Raw genomic sequence first — 23,463 nt, forward strand, 5'->3', positions numbered from 1 at the left:
CACTAAAAAACAGTTGGTGCTGAGAAAATCACCATCTGTCAGCTGCAAAAGGCCACCCTATTCAGAACTTCACACATTATTTGCCGAAACATCACACAGTCCTAGACACTTGGGAAGTGTCTTACATGTGATCAAATGCAAAAGCCAGCATAGTGATCTAGTTTGCTGTCTACTAATCTTGTTGTGTGTGAAATACTAATAATAACAACAACCATCTTCATAATCATACTTATTATTTCTGTCATTTTTCCATTAACTCTTTTCTCAGGAAAGAAAAATAACAATTGATTGAAAACATCTTCTGTTCAAAAATCATTGGTGGCAATGATTTGAACATGTGAGGCTTTTGGAGAGTCTGAATATTTATTTATTTATTTATTTGCATTATTTCTACCCCACTCATATCAGCCTGAAGGCGACTTAGCAATCAGCATTGACAGGGATTTTTGTAATGCTGAAATTCTATACAGTATTGCCATACAGGGTGGTCAAATGCAAAGAAATAGGAGATAATTTTTGTATCCTTAAGGGTTCTAATAGGAAGGACATTTCAACAGGAATTGGTTGTCACATATCTCACTCGTAAAATTCCCTCTTCTATTGTTAAAAGTGCTGGAAATAAAAACTGTTTTTTTTGCATCAGGTCACCATAGTGTAAACTTACCGAGGAGCAAGTTAACTCAAACCATTTAATTCAATAGAATTTACTTCTGAGGGAACCTATTTAGAACTGAACTTTTGACCAGATCTATGTAGGGATGTACTCATAGATTTTTAAAAAATAATATCTTTTACAAAGTATGGAGAAAAAAAAAACATGGAATAGGAAGAAATGTAACTGCTTGTTTATTCAGAAGACTTGATGCTCAACTATTTGTACATCGATAGCAAATCCATTATTTCCATGCAGATCCTTGGAACCAAAGTCCCACTTCTCCCATGCAAGTGTAGTAGTAGGATTGTGTATAATCAGTGTATAATGAACCTTAAGGATGGGGGTCCTCAAATAGCTGAGTTGACTGTTACGATGATGGCAATGGTAGGCAAAACATTTTGTTAACAAGCCTCAGTTGAATATAACCCATACTGTTCTTGGTTTTCAGCTACTTGGACATTGGCGAGCCAAAGAAAAGGGCCACAGAAATTAATAATGAGGTAATGTAGTAGTTTACCCAATGAAAATGGTTTCACAATTGTGTATCACAATTGTGAGTTTTGTCCCTTCTCTTTTTAAGAATCAATGAATGCAAACCATAACACAGACTTTAATTATTTTACATCTACAGGAAAGTGCAACTGTGAATGTGTTTTCTTCCAGAATCATTTTCTTAGTTCAAAGATTGTGATCTGGTGAATGTATTTAGCTAGTTATTTCTGCAATTTCTCGACATGATCATGCAATACTGGGACTTTCATTGGCAAAGTAAAGCTTTAGGATTTATGTATAGTATGCTGTAAACCAAGTCATGCATTTACCTCTATACAGAATATGTATTTACATTTACTTTATGCTCTGTTTTGAATATCTCAAATGGCTTGTTTCCAAATTCTGAACATTTCTATCCTTGCTTAGCATCAACAGTACAGGGCATTTGGTAAACTACTTGTGTTTGTGTGTGTGTCAGAAGCGACTTGAGAAACTGCAAATCGCTTCTGGTGTGAGAGAATTGACTGTCTACAAGGACATTGCCCAGGGGACACTAGGATGTTTTGATGTTTTTACCCTCCTTGTGGGATGCTTCTCCCATGTCCCCACATGATCTTCAGGCCTTTCGGCACAATGGTTTAACCCCCTATACCACCAGGAGCTCCTACCACTTGTGCTTATGAGATTGGAGGCATACAGTAAAATTTGGAAAACGTATAATTGAAACTTCATGCATTTTCCATTGTTTTATTTGTTATCCATTCTCTCCAAACTTGTTGAGATGTAAATCAGTCTTTTCCAAACTAGTGTCCAATTTTTTTTAAAGATTACAACTCCTATCATTCCCTACCACTGGATATGTTAACTGGACCTGTTTGATCATAAGAAAAAAAATCCTAAGTCTATATTATAGTAATATGTTTATTAGATCAATTCAAATGTCACAAAAGTCTTGTGCCTCGAATATATATTTCCCCAAGTAATAATCTTGGCTCTAAAATCCCTGAAGGATCAGTGTTGTTTCCCAGAGTGATAAACCACATGGCAATGGGCAGCTCTTATGCAGGACACGAGGGCAACAGTCTTTCCATCTTTTATAATTCCCAACAACTAGTACTGAAAACTATGTTGTCTCTGATCATGAAAGCAGCATGGAGCTATATTACCTAATAGTCACTGACACCCTCTTTCCTCTGTGAGTTGGTGTAACGTCTTCTTGTCAGCTATCCTGGTTGGTGGCCATCCATTCTGTGGAACCGGAATCTTAAATGTTGCATAATCTTAATAATAGCACAAAATGCATATGCCTCACATTGCAAAGACTGTTGCAAAAGCAAGGACCCCTCTCTGTTGAATTTTAGCCAAGTGATTCCCAAGAAGTGATGGAAGAAAGATAAAGGCTTAGGCTGTCACACTATTGACTGAAGAATCAATGGCTGGGTAGTTCAATTAAAAGTTCTTTATTAAGAAATCAAATCAAATCAAAGTGCTTTGGTAAAATTATGTATTCAAATAAAGATAGATAATTTTCTGAACATCTTGCACATAACATAGTGATATTTATAAGGCAAGAAACTGATACCAGCACATTTTGAGTTGTAGTAGGGCAGTCATGTCAAGTTGACATAAGTTGATTTGGCCTACTAGAAAAAGAAGACTCAGATTTGCATAAAATTGGTGTATGGTTATGCTTATATAGAGAGACCTACAGCATGACCCTGTTATCCATACACTCAAGATCCACAGTTCACATATCGATTCTCTAAAAATATTCTTCCACAAAGTAGGGCTGGGCAACCATGGAAAAATTTGTTTCTAAACTCGATTCGTTTTTAGGGGGTTTTTGCGTTTTGATTTTTAAAAGAATTCCGAAATTTTTCTTTAAAAAAGTTCGAAATTTATGAAATTTCGGAAATTACGAAACAATAACGAAACAATTACAAATCGATTCGTTAATGGCGGACGCGACCGCGCAATACGCTAAAAAAACCTCCAAATGGGACAGGGGGAACTTCTGAAGCTTCCCTCTCCCTCTGTTGTTGACTGTTGGTGTGATAATTATATATTTTTTTCACTGATAAAACAAACAACAACTATAAAACTTGCACCAGACATGTGGAAATAATAACGAAATGATTTCGAAACGATTTCGAAACAATTACGAAACAATTACGAAACGAATTGAAAAATTCATTTCGATTTTTAGTTGCTCCTGAATGGTTCAATATCGCTTCGTTATAAAAAAAAATAACGAATTAATAAAGAATTACGAAATTAACGAACGAAACCGCCCAGCCCTACCACAAAGGTCTTTGTGAGCCTCTTTAGGTCCTCCAAAGTTATTCTATGGCATGATTTTGGGCCATGTATAGTCAAAGTATAGACTTTGCTATAATCTGTGGTTTCAGGTATCCATGCCATGGATATCGGAGTCCTATTGTATTTAGAAATAATGATGTGATTTCTAAACAATTAATTTCCAAAGAGGTTCAGACGTTCAGGTTTTCCTAACTATTTAAGGTTCTGGAATAAGAACCATCTTTACCTTGTAAGATAAACCAGTAATTGAGAAATAAGAGTTGTTATAAATCATGATGCGTGTTGCTTAATGAAGTTTTTGCATTCCAGAGAAAGTATCATTGCTTATGTTTTCTCAGGCAGGAGAGTTGCAGAATAAAAGCCAAAAAAAAAAAAGGATTCACCCTTAAAAATAAGAAAGAAAGCTTTACTTCTTAGGATGGTTGAGTGACGCAGCTCGTAAAATGCTAGATTAATGCCTCAAAGTTCTGCAATAGCAAGCAGCTCAGTAAATTGTTTGGGAGGTAGTATCTTGGTAACCTAATTAGCACAACAAGTTCTACAAACACTGTTATTGTTTCAAAATGAATACCTTGAGGATTCACTGGAGGGTTGGCCAGAAAGTCTCAAAAAACAAAAGATGGAACACTCTAATTTTCACATACACTTCTAATTGTAACAAGATCCTTCAGAATGATAAACGTTCTCTTATCCATTGACCACTCTAAAAAAAAAAAAAAAGCAAAGCAGGGGAGAAGGGATTGGGAGGGGGAGCCCAGTATTTGCATGTTGTTGTGGTGGTGTGCCTTCAAGTTGTCTCTGACTTATGGTGACCCCAAAGCTATCTCATGGTTTCTGGTTTTGACAGTATGTGATCCACCCAAGTTCACCTGTTTCCATGGCCAAATGGTAAACTGAACCCTGGTTTTCAGTTATAGTCTTTCTCATAGTCCTGGATCTGGGAAGTGGAGTACCATGCCCATGGAACATTAGGGTTGGTATTTGAGGCTTCATGGTAACTCTTAGTGCCATGAAGATGCCTCCTCATGCCAATGGGTCAAGATGCCAGGCCAATGGGGTCTTACATTTTCCAACATCTGTCAACTATTCAAATCATCTGTAATCTGTCAATTACATGTGTAATAGCTATCATGTCAGTGTGGTGTGTTATTTTCTTTTCTGAGCATCTTCACCTTGTTTATGCAACAAAATGTACAAACTGGGGGCAATGCCAAATTTACATTGTACAATGGAACCTCTGAACTTAAGAGCATTTTGAGTTAAGAGCTGTCACTCAACCTGGTTTCACTTTGACATAAGAGCGGCATTTTGAGTTAAGAGCTAATGCCAGAGGGAGCACTAGCTCAAGAGTACAGGGCTTTAGGGCTTCAAGGGAGCAGGCTCTGTGCCTTGTGCTCTGTTCTGCTTTGGGAGATTGCTGTCTGCTTTGAGGAACTTTGGGTTCGTTGATTTTATGTGGTTTTTACTCCTAGTGTGTTTGGTTTCATGAATAGAGGGGGAGAGAGAGAGAGAGCAAGAGAGGGAGGAGGTTGGAATGAGTACAGTATGAAGAAAATGTTGCTTCTGCCTCTTCAATTCATGCTTTGTGCTTCCTTGCCACAACTTGTGTTTCTACCATTGTGCTGCAACTTTATACTTCTGCCATTTTATAGAATCATAGAAGCATGGAATCATAGATTTGGAAGAGACCTTGTGGGCCATCCAGTCCAACCCCTTGCCAAGAAGCAGGAAAATTGCATTCAAAGCATCCCTGACAGATGGCCATCCAGCCTCTGCTTAAAAGCCATCAAAGAAGTTGATTTTAAGTTGGTCTTCCTTTTTTATTGTTCCATGCAAATGTGCAGGTTTTGCCTTGCTGTTACACTGGCCAACACACATTTTGTTGCGTCAAATGTGCTTCCTTGCTACAACTTTGTGCTTCTATCATTTTAAAGTTGATCTTTCTTTTTTATCATTCCATGTGAATGCACATTAATGTATTTTTTTATTTATAAAGTATATTTTCTTATTTTAAAACCTGTAACAAAATTGGGGGTGGGGGTAGGAGAATGTTTCAGGGGGCTGGAAGGGATTAATAGTGTTTCAGTGCACTTCAGTGGGAACATTCACTTTGAGATAAGAGCATTTTGAGTTAAGAGCTCAAACAGTGAATGAATTAAATTCCTAATTCAATGTATCACTGCACTGTCCATTCCTTCATTTATTTTTTAAAATAGTGCCTTAATGAATTAACTGAGAATGTCATAAATTACATTCCTAGCTTCCCAGCATTAATGGCAAAATATTACTTTTCCCCATGCCAATTATCAGTATCAATAAATATTAAAGTCTAATGTTTTAAACAATCAGGGGAATGGATAATAATGGGCCACAGAGCATATATAGAGAGACTGTAAAATATTGCATAGAGCAGAAGATGAGGAAGCAGTGTTTTCATTCAGCCTCTGTCTATAGTAAATACTCATTTCAGATTGTAAAGTATTCTAATGTCAATTTATAAAAGTAAATGTATGATAAAATTTGTGATCAATGAGGTTAATTCACAGACTAATGTGGGATATTCGGAGCCAATCAAAAAGTCTGGTTGTCTGCACACAAGGCAAATAACCTTCTACATGCAATTATTTCTCTTGAAAACTTTCTAATTTTATGTCAAGAGCAACAATTTCATCAATAAGATTAAGCTGTTTACTTTGTTTTGAATGTTTGCTTTCCTCTCTAAAAGAGTTATGGATTTAGTCTCTGGCTTTTGACTAATGAGGCTTGAATGTTTGTTTCATTTGCCTGATAGCCTTTGAACCTTACAGCAAGAACAGTGCATTTGGACCTTTTGGCTCTCTTGACCCCAGTCTGCCTTGAGGGAATACAAATAGTTATGCTCGATTTACCAGGGAGGACTGGATATAATCAGCCATTGTATTCAGCTGCCTAGACCATGCTTCATTAAACAAGTTGATCAACTTAATATTCTGTGCTGAAATCCTCAAAATGTGTTTTGAAGGGAGGTGGGGGGTGGGGGGTGGAATCATATTTGGGGTTCTATGTCTACACAAGGCTTATTTGTTATTAATGCTGAAACAAAAAGAGAACAGATTGGACAGATTTGCTGCTCATCTTAGTATACATCAATGTTTGGTTTTTCTGAAAATATTGAATTTTGAAATGTGATGCATCATAGCTAAAGTTAATTGTTTTGCTCTTCTGCCCAGTTTCCAAATGCACAACCGGTCAAACTTGCTTCAGTTTTAAAAACACATTAATATTCACATGCCAAGGCTATTATCTCTTAAAATCGTATGCCATAATTGTTAATCTCTAAGGGCTGCCTTGTATGTTCCAGCACTTTTGGAACTTTAGCTTTATGTTTTCTGGAACATTAGTTATGTCAAAGTCACAAGGATTATATTATTCTGCCTTGCTAGAGATAACCTCTTGAGCTAAGAAAGCAAGTCAGACCTGCTTGTGTTTGTGGAGTGGGAGAGGATTTGAGAACACAACATTGGCTTTTGGCTAACTAATAATAGGTAAAGGTAAAGGTTTCCCCCTGACATTAAGTCCAGTCATGTCCGACTCTGGGGGGCGGTGCTCATCTCCATTTCTAAGCTGAAGAGTCGTCATTGTCCTTAGACGCTTCCAAGGTCATGTGGCCGGCATGACTGTGTGGAGTGCTGTCACCTTCCCGCCAGAGCGGTACCTATTGATCTATTCATATTTGCATGTTTTTGAACTGCTAGGTTGGCAGAAGCTGGGGCTAACAGTGGAAGCTCACCCCGCTCCCCAGATTTGAACCGGCGACCTTTCAATCAGCAAGTTCAGCAGCTCAGTGGTTTAACCCACTGTGCCACAGGGGTTATATAATGCTAATAATGGTATAGTACAATATAGTAATATTTAATATTGATATTATACTATGCTAATAATATAATATATTGTATGTATATATATCTTGTAAGCCACTCTGAGTCCCCTTTAGGGTGAGAAGGGCAGCATTTAAGTATCGTAAATAAATAAATAAATATGTTGAAAACAGACAGATGATAACTAGTGAACCATTTAATGTATTTTGGATATCTTTGAGGTGCTTTTGTATATTCTATTGTAAAATATGCTTTCTTTTTACACCAACAGTTAGCATTGGAAGATGTAAGTACCTGTGTCGGATATTTATGTGCTGTGTATCACTATATTTTCTAATTTTTGAATAAGTTATTATAATGTTAGAATGAATGACTTACAAAATGTTCTTATGCTCAGAAGCCCTGACCCAGTTATACACATTTGCAAACAGTGAAACGTGCATGCACACAACAGAAGAGGTTTTATATGTACAGCCTCAGTAAAGAGGTTAAATAAAGTACCGTTTTGAAGTGCTTCCAGGCCTGATATTTTACTTCCTTTTTTCTTTCTTTGGACTAGCTGCAATGAATAGGACTTGTTAGAACTTGGGTTCTGCGCTTTTCTTAGGGCTGAATTGCTTAAAGTAGGCTTTTAGTTTAATTCTGAACTTGGTTTGTGTTTATTTGTAATACTTCACTTAATAACACTTTGAACTGTCTAGAGAGCTGGGATATAAATCCAATAAACTTGGCAGAATTTTTAGAAATACTTGTTTAGATGTCCAGGTTTATTCAAGGGGCACCTACACTGACCAGTTTCAAACTGGCATTGAATTTTTTTTTTTACTCTGTATGATTCCATAGGAAATCCTGGAACTGGTTTGAGACCTGGATGGTGATTCCATAAACCACAGAGCACTTGCATTAGGGCTTTCTTTTACGTGCTTTGGTGGGAGTGTGTTGTCTAGTCGCTCCAGTTTGAAGCTAGCTTAGAACTGCAGTAAATGGTCAGTGTGGATGGGGACTGAGATTGTGATCCTGAGAATTCAAACAAGGAGGAAGAACATTGTGGCAGGTGATTAAAAAAAAGGCATTTGTGATATTATTGTCAGTGATTTCCATTGTCCTTTTCCTCAAATGCTTTCAACATAGGGATGTTTGATACTGGCACCTCAATCTGTAATTAAAGACTCTGAGGAGGATGCTAAAACCCATAATCCTTTGGGTCAAATTCTGAGACCTAGAAACTTTGCTTCACCTCCTTAAAATATGTCAAGAAGAAGTTTTTTTTTTAAAAAAAAAAAAATTAAAATATTGTTGCTCCTAAGAGTCTGAGAATAGATCCATAATTTAATAGTCTTAATAGGGAACTAGAAAACAGGGAAGGAGGAAGGGATAAATCCTAAACTGCACCATTCTTATAACACTTGTTTAGAAGGCTAAAATTTGAAACAAGGATATGGTATATAGTTTCCTTAACATTTGTGAACTAATATTTACATTTTCCCAGAGGCAGCAGATGGATCAATTAATGAGGATACAGTGAATCTACTCTGTTTTATGCCTGCTCTGTTGACCACTGTTTTGGTTTGTATGGGAAGTACTGGAATCTATTCCTAAAGTACATTTGGCATTAGGATATTTATCACTACCATATTGGTGGATCCACCTATTGCCCCTGCATCTTCCTGTTGTGTAATATATCTCTTCCACAGTTTAATGCTACGCTGGAGGAAATTACATAAAAAAGTTATTGTACTGATGCATAATCCAAGTCAGTTGCTCTGGGATTGAAGGGGAAATGTGGCAGCATCCTAAAATGATGTTCAGCTCTATGATCTGTGCTGGAAATAAACTAAGGGGCCAGCAAATGTTGTCACCTTTACTTTCATTTGGGAAGAAAGTTGGATGAGTCAGTCAATGAGTTTAACAAATCTAGTTACAGTCTTGAGATAGAATTCAGAGTTAACATGTATTGGACTGTGCTGTTTAATCAGCGAATTCTTTGCATTTAGCCACAGTGGCGCAATGGATTAAACGCTTGTGTCGGCTGAACTGCTGACCTGAAGGTCGATGGTTTGAATCTACGAGACAGGGTGAGCTCCCATCTGTCAGCTCCAGCTTCCCATGCGGGGACATGAGAGAAGCCTCCCACAGGATGATAAAACATTTGGGTGTCTCCTGTGCAACTTCCCTGCAGACAGCAAATTCTTTCACACCAGAAGCGACTTGCAGTTTCTCAAGTCGCTTCTGACACAAAAAAGTGAATTCTTTACTGAGAGACCCCTATTAATCAGTACCTTGTAGCCAAAGAACTGAATTTATGGCTCTGCAAGTGAAGGACAAATTTGTATAATCTAGTTTTGCATTTTGCTTTGTGGCTCTTTGCATCCAGATTTTGGAGAGCTTGCTTCTTCAAATTCCAGTCCCAGAACCCCTAGCTAGCATGGGGAATGCAAGGAGGTATAAACTCTGCATAGTTCATAAGCACTCTTAAAGTTGATAAAGAATGGAGAGAAATATGTGCAGATCAAAAAAAATGGTCACTACATTTCTTTTTTAAAAAACAACAAAACATAGTGACCAAATGTTTATGGGCCTATACAATAAAATTGATCACCTAATTGCCTGGCATGGAAATCTATTTTGTGTCTCCAAATCTGGGCATGGCATAGGCATCTAGTTGTGATAAACTGGGCCATTCATTAATGTTATTTGAAGCATGCTGATTTACCCCTATGAAGGAGCTGACAAGTAAAACAGAAGAATAAAGGCTCTGATGATGTGAGACCCTTTGCATATTACACTTGTTTTCCCAAGATTCCACTTTGGTTAATATTTCACTTTGTGGCTCCAGTGGGTATCATATTCCAGACACTGTCGAGTTGTGTGATTCGGTATGGAGAATGTATGAATAGCTGGACTGTGCACATGTATCAAAGGACTCCTAGTTTGGTGCTAGTTCCTTCTTGTAGAGGTGAAGAGGATATGCCATCTTCAAAGACTGAACTTTTTAAAAAAATCCTTTAAATTTTTTTTTTTTTAAAAAATCATTTTCCTTATACTAATAAGCATTGCAACCTCAGTTGGGTTCTTATACAAAACTGCCTCTTCCTCCCTCAGTGGAAGGGCAAGGAGAGATTGAGAGAGGGAATGGAAACTGATTTAAGAGCTTGGGTTTAGATAGCGTTTGCAGGTTGACCATCCCTTGTACGGAATTTCGAAATGCAAAATACTTGAAAATCTAAAATTTCCCACATAGTGGCTGAGATAGTAACACTCTGGTGGTTTAATTGACACAAATTTTGTTTCCTCCAGTCTCTGTATATGTGTATGTGAAACTTAAATGAATGAAGAGAAGGCTGAGAGGAGACATGATAGCCATGTATAAGTATGTGAGAGAAAGTCATAGGGAGGAGGGAGCAAGCTTGCTTTCTGCTTCCTTGGAGACTAGGATGCGGAACAATGGCTTCAAACTGCAAGAAAGGAGATTCAATCTGAACATTAGGAAGAACTTCCTGACTGTGAGAGCTCTCCAGCAGTGGAACTCTCTGCCCCGGAGTGATATATGTATTGTGGATTGTGTTTTTATGTTTTTAAACTGTATACTATTGTTTGTTATAAGTTGTTGTAAACCGCGTTGAGTCGCCGGCTAGGCTGAGAAACGGCGGTATACAAGTATAGCAAATAAATAAATAAATAGTGGAGACTCCTTCTTTTGAGGCTCTTAAACAGAGGCTGGATGGCCATCTGTTGGGGGTGCTTTGAATGTAAACTTCCTGCTTCTTTGTAGGGTGTTGGACTGGATGGTCCACGAGATCTTTTCCAACACTATGATTCTATGATTCATGTTTAGATAAGTCCAGTCTCCAAGATATCTCATTATGCTCTTATATGCAAATATAGGTATTGCAAATTCCCCCTTCAAAAAAATCCAAACTCCAAAACACTTCTGATCATAAGCATTTCAAAGTGTACATGGCAGCATGCAAGTGAGCAAACTTCCGTAGCACAAGTAGAGCCTGATATGAAAAGGAGAGATGGTGATAGGGTCTGCTTGCCCCATCACCAGGGCACATTTCCCCCCTGCTTCCCTTCCTCTTCAGTCTGGATTAGGACTAAAATTGGCTCTTCTCTTGTTGAGAATTGCACAGGACCCTCTCATCTCCTGGCCTAATTCAAGCAAACACTGAAGGGATGGTATGCGAGTTAAAGCATCAACAATGACTATTGACTGGATATACTTAACATTGTTTCTTCTAGCCTAGTAAAACTAACGGGTTCAAATAAACCTTCACACCTCCTACTTATATTTCTTCCTCTTTTCTTCTCTGCAGTTCCTGGCTTCATTATGGCATGAATCTTACTCTCAACTATTACTCTCAGACTATCGCCTGTTTACAACTCATTTTTACCTGTCACAGAACTCTTTTTAGACTATGTATTGTCGAAGGCTTTCATGGCTGGAGTCACTGAATTGTTCTTTATTTACTATTATGATTTAGAGTTTTTTTAAATACTGGTAGCCAGATTTTGTTCATTTTTATGTTTCTTTTCCGTTCTATTGAAATGAAAAATCTCTAAAATCATAACAGAAAATAAAGAACAACACAAAAACAGGGGAATTCCAGATAAGAAACAATGAGGGACAGCTAATCACCTCTCAACAAAGGATTCCCCCAGGCAGTAAGAAGACACACCATGAAACTGTTAGGCCATTAGATGCTAATCAAGGCCAGTTGAAACATTCATACCTACCTCCAACAGACAAGAGTTCTTACTCCCACCCTGGACATTCCATAGATATATAAACTTCACTTGCCTAGTTTCCAACAGACCTCACAACCTCTGAGGATGCCTGCCATAGATGCAGGCGAAACGTCAGGAGAGAATGCTTCTGGCACATGGCCATACAGCCTGAAAAACTTACAACCTCTTTTTAGACTGATTTTTTTAAAAAGGCAAATCATTGTATTTAACAAAAGGCAGAACATTTGTCTTACATCCTCCTAAACCACATCAGATAGAATCCCATTGGATAGATTTGCAAGTACACTGGAGATTTACCTCCCTACTTGCTTCATGGTCTTTCAATCTTCTGGTTCAGAATCTGAAGCTGTGTCAGGGAGGTTGAATTACGTTTAAGATCTCCTGTTTTCAGAGGGGCGATTGTATAATACCGCTCATACATGTTTTATCTAAAAGAATGAACAGACATCCTTATTTCAGCTCCAAGGGCAATTCATGGCCAACATTGTTTCTCAATGTCATGTCTCCTTGTTTTGTTTTGCTGAGTCAGAGCTCAAGGATGTGATTGTGCTTTGCTGGTAATGAGGCTACACGAGAGACTCTCGCAGGGGATCCTGGGGCACCTCTATTGTTCACTGATATATATAGACAGCTGAGACATGGGACTTCCCTACTCTAAGAGTCGCAGAGGGATGGATGAACATGGTGGCACAATTCACCCAAGGCACAAAATAACCCCACTGTTTTTCTTTTCTCTTATATGGTTTGGCATACAATTTGAGATGCCACAGCATATTAGGGGAATGAACCTTTTGTTGTATAAGAGGAAAATCTCTATCAGATTTTTGACAAACATTGATGCTAGTTTTTTAGGGTAGAGGGCAATCATTATTTAAAGTCATAATACAGTAAGTAGAAGAAGATGTGATCTGAAACTCGGAGCCTTAGATTCAATTGCTCAGTCAGTCCATCCCTGGCACTGCAAAAGGAAGAGCCAGTTTCTTCCTTCATTAACTGTGGCTTAATGTCGCATCAAAATAACAAACAAATTATGATTAGTTTAAAATGGCATTTGCTGAAAAAGAAAGAAGACAGGATTGAGCTGTTTGCTGTGAACCAGTCAACAGCCATTGTTCAAGCTAACAGCCTTCAAGGTTGTTAACAGGCAGGCATAATGAGACATTTTTCTTTGTGTGTGTACCTAGAAACATACATATTTGCATTGTGACAGCTCATGGCCAATCAACTTTTAAGATCTGGTCTCATTTCAGTATATTGTTCTGCCTGAATGTCTTGTGCATGTGCATCGTTTTGCTGTGATTACTATGACTCAAAACTTCTTGGGTTAATTCATTGTATTTTTGTGTTGCCCAAGGCTTTCATGGCCAGAATGACTGGGTTGCTGTGAGCTTTTCGGGCTGTATGGCCATGTTCCAGAAGCATTTTCTCCTGATGTTTCACCCACATCCTCAGAGGCATCCTCAGAGGTTGTGAAGTTATGCCTGCCATAGATGTAGGTGAAACGTTAGAATGCTTCTGGAATATGGCCACACAGCCCAGAAAACTCACAGCAACCCAATTGTATTTCTGTTATATCTGAAGTGGAAAAATATAGCTCCTGGATTCACAAGAAAGTAGATTGATGTTGGCCTCAGATCCTGATTTGTTTCAAATCTGGTAATAAATTTCCTACACTGAGAAACTATGGTAAATAACCCATGGTGATGTATATCAAGTCCAAAAGACAGAAAAGATTGCACAAAAATGGAGCATGTAGAGTCATGCATATCTTTGTTTTATTAGACAAGATACATCATGTCAAAATCAGGCCTAAGTCTCGTTTGCAAAGTATTTTGACAGTTTTGCATCTGAAGAGCTTAAAAAATAAATATAGCACTTGGCTGCAATATCAAATGAGAGATAGATTTCTTTCCAAGCCACTAGGCATGAACTATGAGAAACAGCTAAGAAAACAGCAGATCTGACCAGTGCTCCTATGACCCTGTTATAGTAACCAGCATCTTAGCAAAGGCACTAATTAACTTCTGAAGCTCAGTTCTGCCATCCTTAGAAATATACAGACAGTGCAGAAGAGGAACAATAAAGGACTTGATGAGAAAGGGAAAACAGAAGTTCAACAAAAGCAGAAATAAAAGTCAATTATTGTTGGGGAAATGTATAGAGTATGCTTGGTTGATGGTGGCATGAACTGTCTTAAGGCATATTAGAAATGCAGACATTGGGGAAGATAACAGAACATTAAATATTGGTGCTTAATAAATTATTTGATCTTTGGGGTCCTTTAGGTGAAGCCAGTCACCCACAGTCGAATAAATGTGTCTGCACGGTTTCGAAAGCCTCTTCAGGAACCATGCACTGTTTTGTGAGTACCACCTTCTGTTCAGATAGATTGATTGGCATTCTCATGCAAAATATCAGATTATTTGTAACTTTCCATCTTTTTTTGTTAGTCTGATTGCTAATGGTGACCTCATAAGTCCAGCAGTACGCCTCTTCATCCCAAGGAAAGCACTAAATCAATGGGATCGTGTCCTTGAAATGGTTACTGAAAAAGTCACCCTCAGGAGCGGAGCTGTACACAGGTAAGACAAAGCTGTCTATGTAGCTGGGGGGGGGGGGGACTTGAGGGGCTTCAGCCCCCCCCCCCCCCAATTCTCAGGGTGGTCCACGAGAAGGCCTTACTGGTATTTAAACTGTTATGTTTATTCATATCATGACGTGATCACCATGCTCAATATATCCCATATGCATGGGGGTATTGGGATAACGATACAAAAGGTTTGCTAGTGTAGATCCTCTCTCACTCAGACTCAGCCCCCCCCCCCCCCAATCAAAATCCTGGCTACGGGCCTGTGTGTGGTGTAGATAAAGAACCACATTTTCAGTTCATTGACATCCAGTAGAAATTAAATAGAGTCAGTATCTATTAGACATGTATGCAAACTTTGTTTCTACCGTTTCTACCATTTCTTTTGTGTCTTCCATTTCTTTGGACGCACAAAATGGGAAGCCCATCTCCACATTAAAATCTGCTCAACATAAAACCCTGCTTTTGTGTTCACCCAAACTTGCATCCTTTCCTTGGAAAGTGTGTGTGTGTGTGTGATTGGGCATGCAGGCAGGCACCCAACGAAAGCAGGGACACAAAACGGGACAAGGTTTACCCCGAATGCACATGTCTGGTATCTATGATGTATATGGGATTGAAAAACCCTCCAAGCACAGGTGTAATTTGGATCATCTGAGAAAGTACACACACAGTCTATGTAAACAATATATTCTCTCAGCCTTTTAGATGTTACCTTTGCTTATTTCACTATTTGGTTGAAGCTGCTGATATGTGCATGTCCCTTCATTATATGTTCAGACTTGAACTTCACAAGTGGCATTATTTATCTGTTTGGTATGTGTTTCTCTATATACAAAAAGTAAAATATTTACTTTTTTAGCTATTAAAATATTTTCTGAATATTAAAAATAGTTTTGAACACCAAGCAGCAGCTACTGCTATTGAAAATGCATATGTGAGGGGTTTTCGTATGTGTCAGGAATGATGTGAGAAACTGCAAGTCGCTTCTGATGTGAGAGAATTGGCCGTATGCAAGGACATAGCCCAGGGAATTCTTGGATGTTTGATGTTTTACCATCCTTGTGGGAGGCTTCTCTCATGTCCCCACATGGGGAGCTGGAGTTGACAGAGGGAGCTCAACCCATTTTCCCTGGATTTGAACTGCTGACCTATTGGTCAACAGTCCTGCCAGCACAAGGGTTTAACCCATTGCACCACCAGGGGTGCCTATATGTGAGATTTGACATAGTATTGTGAAAGTCTTCAAGCTTTTGTGATGTTGCTGGTCTTTGAGTGGAATTCCAGGTGGAATGCCTTCAAATAAGGGAAAGTCTGTGTTATGAAGATGAGTTTCACAGGTTTAAAGCTTCACACAAGCCAAAAAAATCTGCCTTTGTTAGGAAAACATCTAACATTTTATATGAGTACATACTGTTTTTTTTTATCTAGAAGGAGAGACATTTAAACAATAAATTGCTTGGTGTTTAATTTTTTTAAGCGATTTCCTATTTTAATTCAGTTTTTCCCCTAGTTTTTGAAAGGCTGAAAGAACACACTAAATAGCTTAGTGAAATTCATCATTGTTTAATAATTCACCGATTAGCTACTGTGGTTTATGGTAACTGGGCTACAATTAGCCAAGGTTCCAGTAAAGACTGCTGATTCTGATAAAGATAAAACTCTTGATTAAGTCAATGAATGCAGCATTATGAGTTTAACACAGCCCAGACTATTCAGTCAGTTGCACATGTCAGTAACAACACAGATTTGTGCATTCCATTTCTGGTACGTGAAAGCAATCAGCAGTTATTAAAGAATAACTCAAAGTGGAGCAGAAAATATGTGGCTGGTCAGCATCATCCACAGTGCCCGAAAATTTATTATGATGGAAGTGAGGAGTCTAGTTTATTGGATAGACAGAAGAAAATGAAGAGTGAGCAGAATTTCGAAAAGTTATTTTGGATAATATTTCCCAGAATCTCGAGCAGTCACTGTAGCACCTCAGCAAGTGTTCACCTTGCTCACAGCACTCAGCAGGAAACCAGACACGGTAATAAAGTTTATTGATAAAACACATAAAATAAATGGCCAAATTCACCTTAAGCAAATAATCGGGTGAAAATCCAAGTGTAAATCAAGAAAGCAAGTCGCAAAGGCAATAGATAAATCCAAAAACAAAAACAAAACATGAACATTAATCTAGAAAGCAAGGAATAAAACAAGAACATGAATCTATAAAGCCAGAAGCAAAACTTTACCAGGAATCTCAGGTTTTAAGCTAAAGCATGAACCAGGAACCAGACAGGAGTTTCTCACTCCAGTAACGACATTGTTTGATCTGAAAACCTAACAGCTCTCTCCCTGATTTAAGGGCTGCAGAACATGAACACATTCCTTTGACCTTGAGAGGCCCACTTCTGCCTCTCTTTCCCATGGCTTTTCTTGCACCTGAATTTCTGCCCCCTCAGAAGCAGCCTGGTATCTAAGCCAGCAGTTTCTTGGATGACCACAAGTTATCCTCTCCTCCCTGCCTGTTGGCTTCCAAATCAGTTTCACTCTCACACTTTGACTCAGCCACAGCATCTTGCTCCAAAAACCCCTCCGTTCTTTCAACTGGAGAGCCATCTTGTTCTAAGGAAAATCAGGCCTTGCACTCCCAAACCCCTCATCTTCATCAGCTAGCTGAACCCCAACAGTCATGCAGGCTTAGAGATTCTAGAAGGCATTGTCCCAAAATTCTTCCAGTCTATGAGCTGAATTCAACTTCAGAAATGTTCTTGGGGGTTCAATTCTGGTGTTTTCCCCCCCTTTAAATCCAAAATTGAAACATTTATTTTACTGTTTTATATAACAGATGCAATTTTTCTGTGCATCCTCAGATTTTGGTATTCATAGGAAGGTGGGCGGGTCCTGAAACCAAACTTCAGCAAATACTAAAGAGTTGCGGTGATGTAATGGGTTAAACCCTTGTGCCGGCTGAACTACCAACCTGAAGGTTGGTGGTTCGAATCCATGAGATGGGGTGAGCTCTTGTCTGTCAGCCCCAGCTTCCAATGCACGGACATGAGAGAAGCCTCCCATAGGATGGTAGCACATCCAGGTGTTCCCTGGGCAATGTCTCTGCTGACGGCCAATTCTTTCACACCAGAAGTGACTTTCAGTTTCTCAAGTTGCTTCTTACACAATTGAAAAAAAAGCAAATACTAGGGACCTACTGCATTCAGACATGATTTTGCCAATTTCTGCCTCTGGGATATAGCCACTAATGTTCTGTGGCAGTGTGCCATCCAAGTCCTAACCAGAGCTCATCCTGCTTAGCTTTCAAGGTCACATGGGATCTAGTGCCTTAAGGTTTTTAGGCCTAGCAGGAAAATTTGGACCAGAGTAATTCTTTGAGGATTCTGAATCCTTGAATTACACAGATTTCCAATCAGAATTTTGAGTAGAAGAAATGAACTAATCTTATATCCCATCTAGTGGCTCCTGTTTAGTGGTGCAGGTGTGGAAAAGAAGTTCTTAAGATATTGGTGGGTTGGAAATGATACTCTGTGGCATAAAAGATGCTAGTGAATATCCTTGTTTCTCTTATTCTCAGTCACGTGATAGCAAAATATTGATATTTATTTATGTATAAAGCTTAGTTTGAGCAAATAACTCAAAATAGGGCTTGTTTTTCTTTTTAAATCTTTCAATCGTCTGTTGAGGGGAGTGAGCAAAGAGGAGCAAACATGAGATGTAGGCAAAACATCAGGAGAGAATGCTTCTGGAACACGGCCATACAGCCCGGAAAACTCATGGCAACCCACATGATATAATATTTGCAATTTTATGTCTCCTTAATGTAATATAGGTAATGTTTAGGCAACAGTGTGACTAAGCTTATTGATGGCATTCGCTTCAAAATATCATAGTAAATCCACAATCTTGTCATGGCTTGGATAAAACACTTTAAGAAACACGGATATATTTCACACAAACACTTTCTTGAAAAACTCAGTTTACAGATAATACATGAATGCATTAGGCTAGTTCTCTGTTCCACTTCAGGCCAAATTTTCAGAATATTTCTCCTGTAGATATGTAAGTGAATAAATGGAAGCAATCCCAGATTGGTGGGGGTTCTGCTATTGGGGTCTGACGATAATTTCTTCCTGTCTGCTTAATATTGGTTTCTCTGAATGGAAAATATATACCCAGTTAATTCATTCTCTCTTGGGGTAATATGCAGAGCAACAAGGGTATTGTATAAGAACTGTTAAAGAACAGCATTGGTTAAAAATTCATGAATCTGTTGTATATCATTACAGGCTTTACACCTTAGATGGAAAACTTGTTGAGAGTGGGTTGGATTTAGAAAATGGACAATTTTATGTTGCTGTTGGTAGAGATAAATTTAAGAAGTTGCCTTATAGTGAATTACTATTCAGCAAGTCCACAATGAGGAGACCTTATGGGTAAGTTCATTTTTTTGCACATACGATTGCATTTATGAACATGATTCCTAATAAAACAGTGCCATAAAATCACATTGTTTCTGTTACAAGGGATACAGTAGGATTATGAAGGATTTGATAACACAGTGCACAAGTCAATTGTTTATCTGTGTGAAAAACAGTGCAAAAGTCAGTTCTCTGTATTTTCCACAGACTGGTATTACTTGTTGCCTTTTTAAAAAAAATACCTATTTACAGTATTAGTTAAATTATCTTGCCTTTTCTGAGCTCAAGTTAATGTACATGACTGTCCTCATCTTGTCACCACAGCCTTGTTATGTAGGCCTAATTGATAATTATGGTGACAGTTATCCTCCTCCTTCTCCTCCTCCTCTGAAATTGGGAATCAATGCAGCTCACATTTTGAAAAAAACAATGTAATTTAAAACATACAGAAGTAAACACTAAAATAGAATTAAAATAGCATTAAAACAGTCCACATCTCAGTAAAAAAATAAAGATATTGATGGCACTGCAACTTGAAATTCTGGATGACCCCTCCCCCCACCATTTTAAAATACAGGTTGAATATCCCTTATCCAAAAATCCGAAATGATTCAAAATTGTCCACATGGATGACATTCTAATGTTTTAATGTACACAAACTTTGTTTTATGACAAATATTTAAAATTACCATGTGTAAATAGCATGGAGCCCTCGGTGAACACAATTTGTCAGTGGGCTAAAGCACTGAGCTGCTGAACTTGTTGACCGAAAGGTCACAGGTTCGAATCCAGAGAGTGGCGTGAGCTCCCTCTGCCAGCCCCAGCTTCTGCCAACCTAGCAGTTCGAAAACATGCAAATGTGAGTAGATCAATAGGTACCGCACCAGCGGGAAGGTAACGGCACTCCATGAAGTCATGCTAGCCACATGACTTTGGAGGTGTCTATGAACAACACCGGCTCTTCGGTTTAGAAATGGAGATGAGCACCAACCCACAGAGTCAGACATGACTGGAATTAATGTCCATGCTATTTACCTTTACTAAATAGCATGGAGGGGAAAAAACAGAGCTGTGAGAGACTCCCTAAGCCAATATCCAGGGATTGAAAAGGAGTCCCCCAGGACTATCTTCTGGGTTTTCCCCTCCAGGAAGAAATGAAGCCACAGTAAACCAGTATTTCCAATTCCCATGTCAGAGACGTGGCCCAGAAATATACCATGGTCAATTGTATCAAAAACCACTGAGAAGTTCAGACTAAAGGGACATGGTCTCACTGATGTTTTTGTGGGGTAGAACCTGGATCTCACAAATGACAGTCCAACACTCTAGCCTGCTTGCTATCTCCTCAATACAGATTTTAATGAACGTAATGATGAAATTTGTTGAATTTTTAGTAGATTTTTAGCATGGGTATGTCATCATCAATTATATCTTGTTGTCCCCCAAGATAGGTTTGTGGTCCATTGCAAAATGTACCACGTAATCCCTTGCATCCATGCATCCTGGGAAGATATGAAGTTTGCCAGCAATATATGGGACAGTTGTAATATAGCAAATTATTATCCTGATAATGTCCAGAGTTTTTAGAACTTAATGGATGATTATTTGTTTTTGTAGTGCAAAAACATCCTCATTACCTCCGGCTGGTGGATCTGGAAAATCTAAAGGGAGTGTAAGTGTCACAGTGCATGATAGCTATCAAGCTTTGTTCCAACAGATGGGATCTACTTTGAGGACCTTATCACATTGGGATACTGTTTCTGAGACTCTTTGAACACAATTCTGGACAGGTCCTATTACATGTCGTTTGTCCCATTCCATCCATTGAAATTCATCTGCAACACATTGTAGAAACTGAGTAATTGCACATGGGATTCTAAACATATTTTTTATTATTTAATACTAGCTTGGGAACCTGGCGCTGCCTGGCTTATTTGAGAAAGGCATTGTTTGTCTGTGCTCCAAGTTTAGTCTAGATCCAATGTTGCCTGGGTAGTTTGAGACTTCCAGGCTATGTCACTGGGCAATATTTTCTTTAAGTGACATAGGGAAGCATTCGAACAGATTGGGAGGAGTCAGCCTTTCATGGTGTGATGAGTCAAAGCACAGTTCAAAATGTAAGAATCTAGTGTGATGGGGTCAGTATGCCATTGGAATACAGTATGCATCCATTCCTTAAAAATATGGGATGCATACGAATATAAATGGAGTATATGTATCCAATACCTCAACAACAAACCATACTCTATGGCTTTCAGGTACTCTGAAAAATGGCTGTGTTTTTAGCTTTCCTTTCCTTTCCCCACTCTTTAGTAGAGTACACAAATCCTCTTCTTCAGACAAGAGGCATGGAAACACACTAACTTGCTCTTCTTGTACTTTTATTAGATACAAAATCATGCTTAAATGATTTCAGTACCATCAGATTTATTGCCTTCCCACCCTAAAAGCCAAAGAATAATTATGCTAATTTTATAATTTAGGAATGTTGTTGTTAGAATAATAGAATCATAGAGTTGGAAGAGACTTTGTGGACCATCCAGCCCAACTTCCTGCCAAGATGCAGGAAAATTGCATTCAAATCACCCCTGACAGATGGCCCTCCAGCTTCTGTGTAAAAGCCTCCAAAGAAGGAGCCTCCACCACACTCCAGGGCAGAGAGTTCCACTGCTGAACAGCTCTCACAGTCAGGAAGTTCTTCCTCATGTTCAGGTGGAATCTCCTTTCCTATCGTTTGAAGCCATCATTCTGTGTTTTAGTTTCCAGGGCAGCAGAAAACAAGCATTCTCCCTCCTCTTTCCCTCACATATTTATCACATATTTATACATGGCCCTCATCATGTCTCCTCTCAGTCTTTCCTTCTGCAGGCAAAACAAGCCAAGCTCTTTAAGCTGTTCCTCATAGGGCTTTTTCTCCAGACCCTTGATCATTTTAGTCGCCCTCCTCTGTTGTATGACTTCAAGTCATTTCTGACTTTTTGCAATTATCACAGGGTTTCTTGACAGGGCTCTTAGAAGATCTTTAGCTGTCTCTGTCAAAGAGTTTCAGTGTCTCACCAAACTTCAAATCCCATGATTCCATATTTTTGAATCATCACAGTTATAATGATGCCAAGCTGTAATCATTCTACAGTGTAGATGCACCAAATAGACTTGCCTAAGGACACCCAGTGGTTTCTCAAGTCAAAATGGGATTTGACTTCAGAATGTCTTAGTCCAGAGCTCAAAACACTATACCATGCTGGGTGTTGCAATTCAGGAACAACAAAAAAAATCACATATAAATGTATCAATTTAATAGGTATAACTGTATGCTGTTTTTAGACATTGTCACACAATAATTAAAGTTTCTTTTTCTTTGGTGGAATGATCACATCAGTCAAAATCTGCTGACACAGGAGAAGCAGTCTCCTCTCCTCAACCTCCAAAAGGAAAGGAAAAACATGCACAAAATCAAGAGTTTAGGAAACATGCAAAATCAAAAACAATGATCAAATCTTATGCAGTCGCAGACAATGGTAAGTACTCAAAGTTCATCCTGATATTTTGAGAAACTCAACAAAAAAGGAAGACAATTGATTCAGGCCTTATGGTCTTTTTCAAATGTATTTATTCCTTGACTGCCACATTTTCCCCTACTTGTACATTTTAAACCAGTGGTGTCAAACTGATTATCATTGGGGGCCACATCAGCTGTATGTTTGCCTCCAAAGGGCTGATGAAACTTATATAGTCACCAGTGCTTTTTAGTTTTTACCTAATTTGGGTCCCCAGATGTTATTGAACAGAAATTCTCATTACTTTTTATTATCTGCCATGCAGATGGAGATACTGGGAATTGCAACATGGTGGCTGCATTCAGGTCACGAACCTTGAGTTAGACACATGCGTTTTAAACAATCTTCCAGGCCATTCCCATACAGAATGCATTGCAGTAGTCAAGAGGTAATGAAGTTATGTGGCTAGATCTGACTTCTATAGGAAGAGATGCGGTTGGCCTGGTATGATCATTTTTATCTATTAACCACTTGGTCTTCTGGGATCAATAGAGCCATAGCTTCTGCCAACCTAGCCTTTCAAAAACATGCAAATGTGAGTAGATCAATAGATACCACTTCGGTGGGAAGGTAAAGGCACTCGATGCAGGCACATGAACTTGGAGGGGTCTACGGACAACGCCGCCTCTTCAGCCTAGAAATGGAGATGAGCACCAAAGCCCCTTGACATTAAGTCTAGTTGTGTCCCAGAATCGGACACAACTAGACTTAATGTCAAGGGGACATCTTTACCTTTACTTTAGACCCAAAATGGTAAAAGCCAAAGGCAAATATATATGGCAGAGGAACTAAATGTTTATTACTGTAATTGCCAGCAACAGTTAGA

General features: G+C 38.7%; 1 protein-coding gene across 2 annotated transcripts in view; it reads left to right on the forward strand.

Annotated features, from left to right (window-relative positions):
- Positions 1-23,463, forward strand: part of DCDC2 (doublecortin domain containing 2) — a 77,866-nt gene that overhangs the window by 25,903 nt on the left and 28,500 nt on the right. For both annotated transcript variants that reach the window (XM_067467495.1, XM_060774902.2), the window contains exons 3-8: positions 1,104-1,155; positions 14,358-14,434; positions 14,523-14,654; positions 18,949-19,095; positions 20,698-20,752; positions 22,460-22,598. In XM_067467495.1, the coding sequence (XP_067323596.1) occupies positions 1,104-1,155; positions 14,358-14,434; positions 14,523-14,654; positions 18,949-19,095; positions 20,698-20,752; positions 22,460-22,598 (602 nt within the window). The remainder of the gene's footprint in view (positions 1-1,103; positions 1,156-14,357; positions 14,435-14,522; positions 14,655-18,948; positions 19,096-20,697; positions 20,753-22,459; positions 22,599-23,463) is intronic.

This window comes from Anolis sagrei, chromosome 4 (assembly GCF_037176765.1).
Source record: "Anolis sagrei isolate rAnoSag1 chromosome 4, rAnoSag1.mat, whole genome shotgun sequence".
Taxonomy (NCBI): Eukaryota; Metazoa; Chordata; class Lepidosauria; order Squamata; family Dactyloidae; genus Anolis; species Anolis sagrei.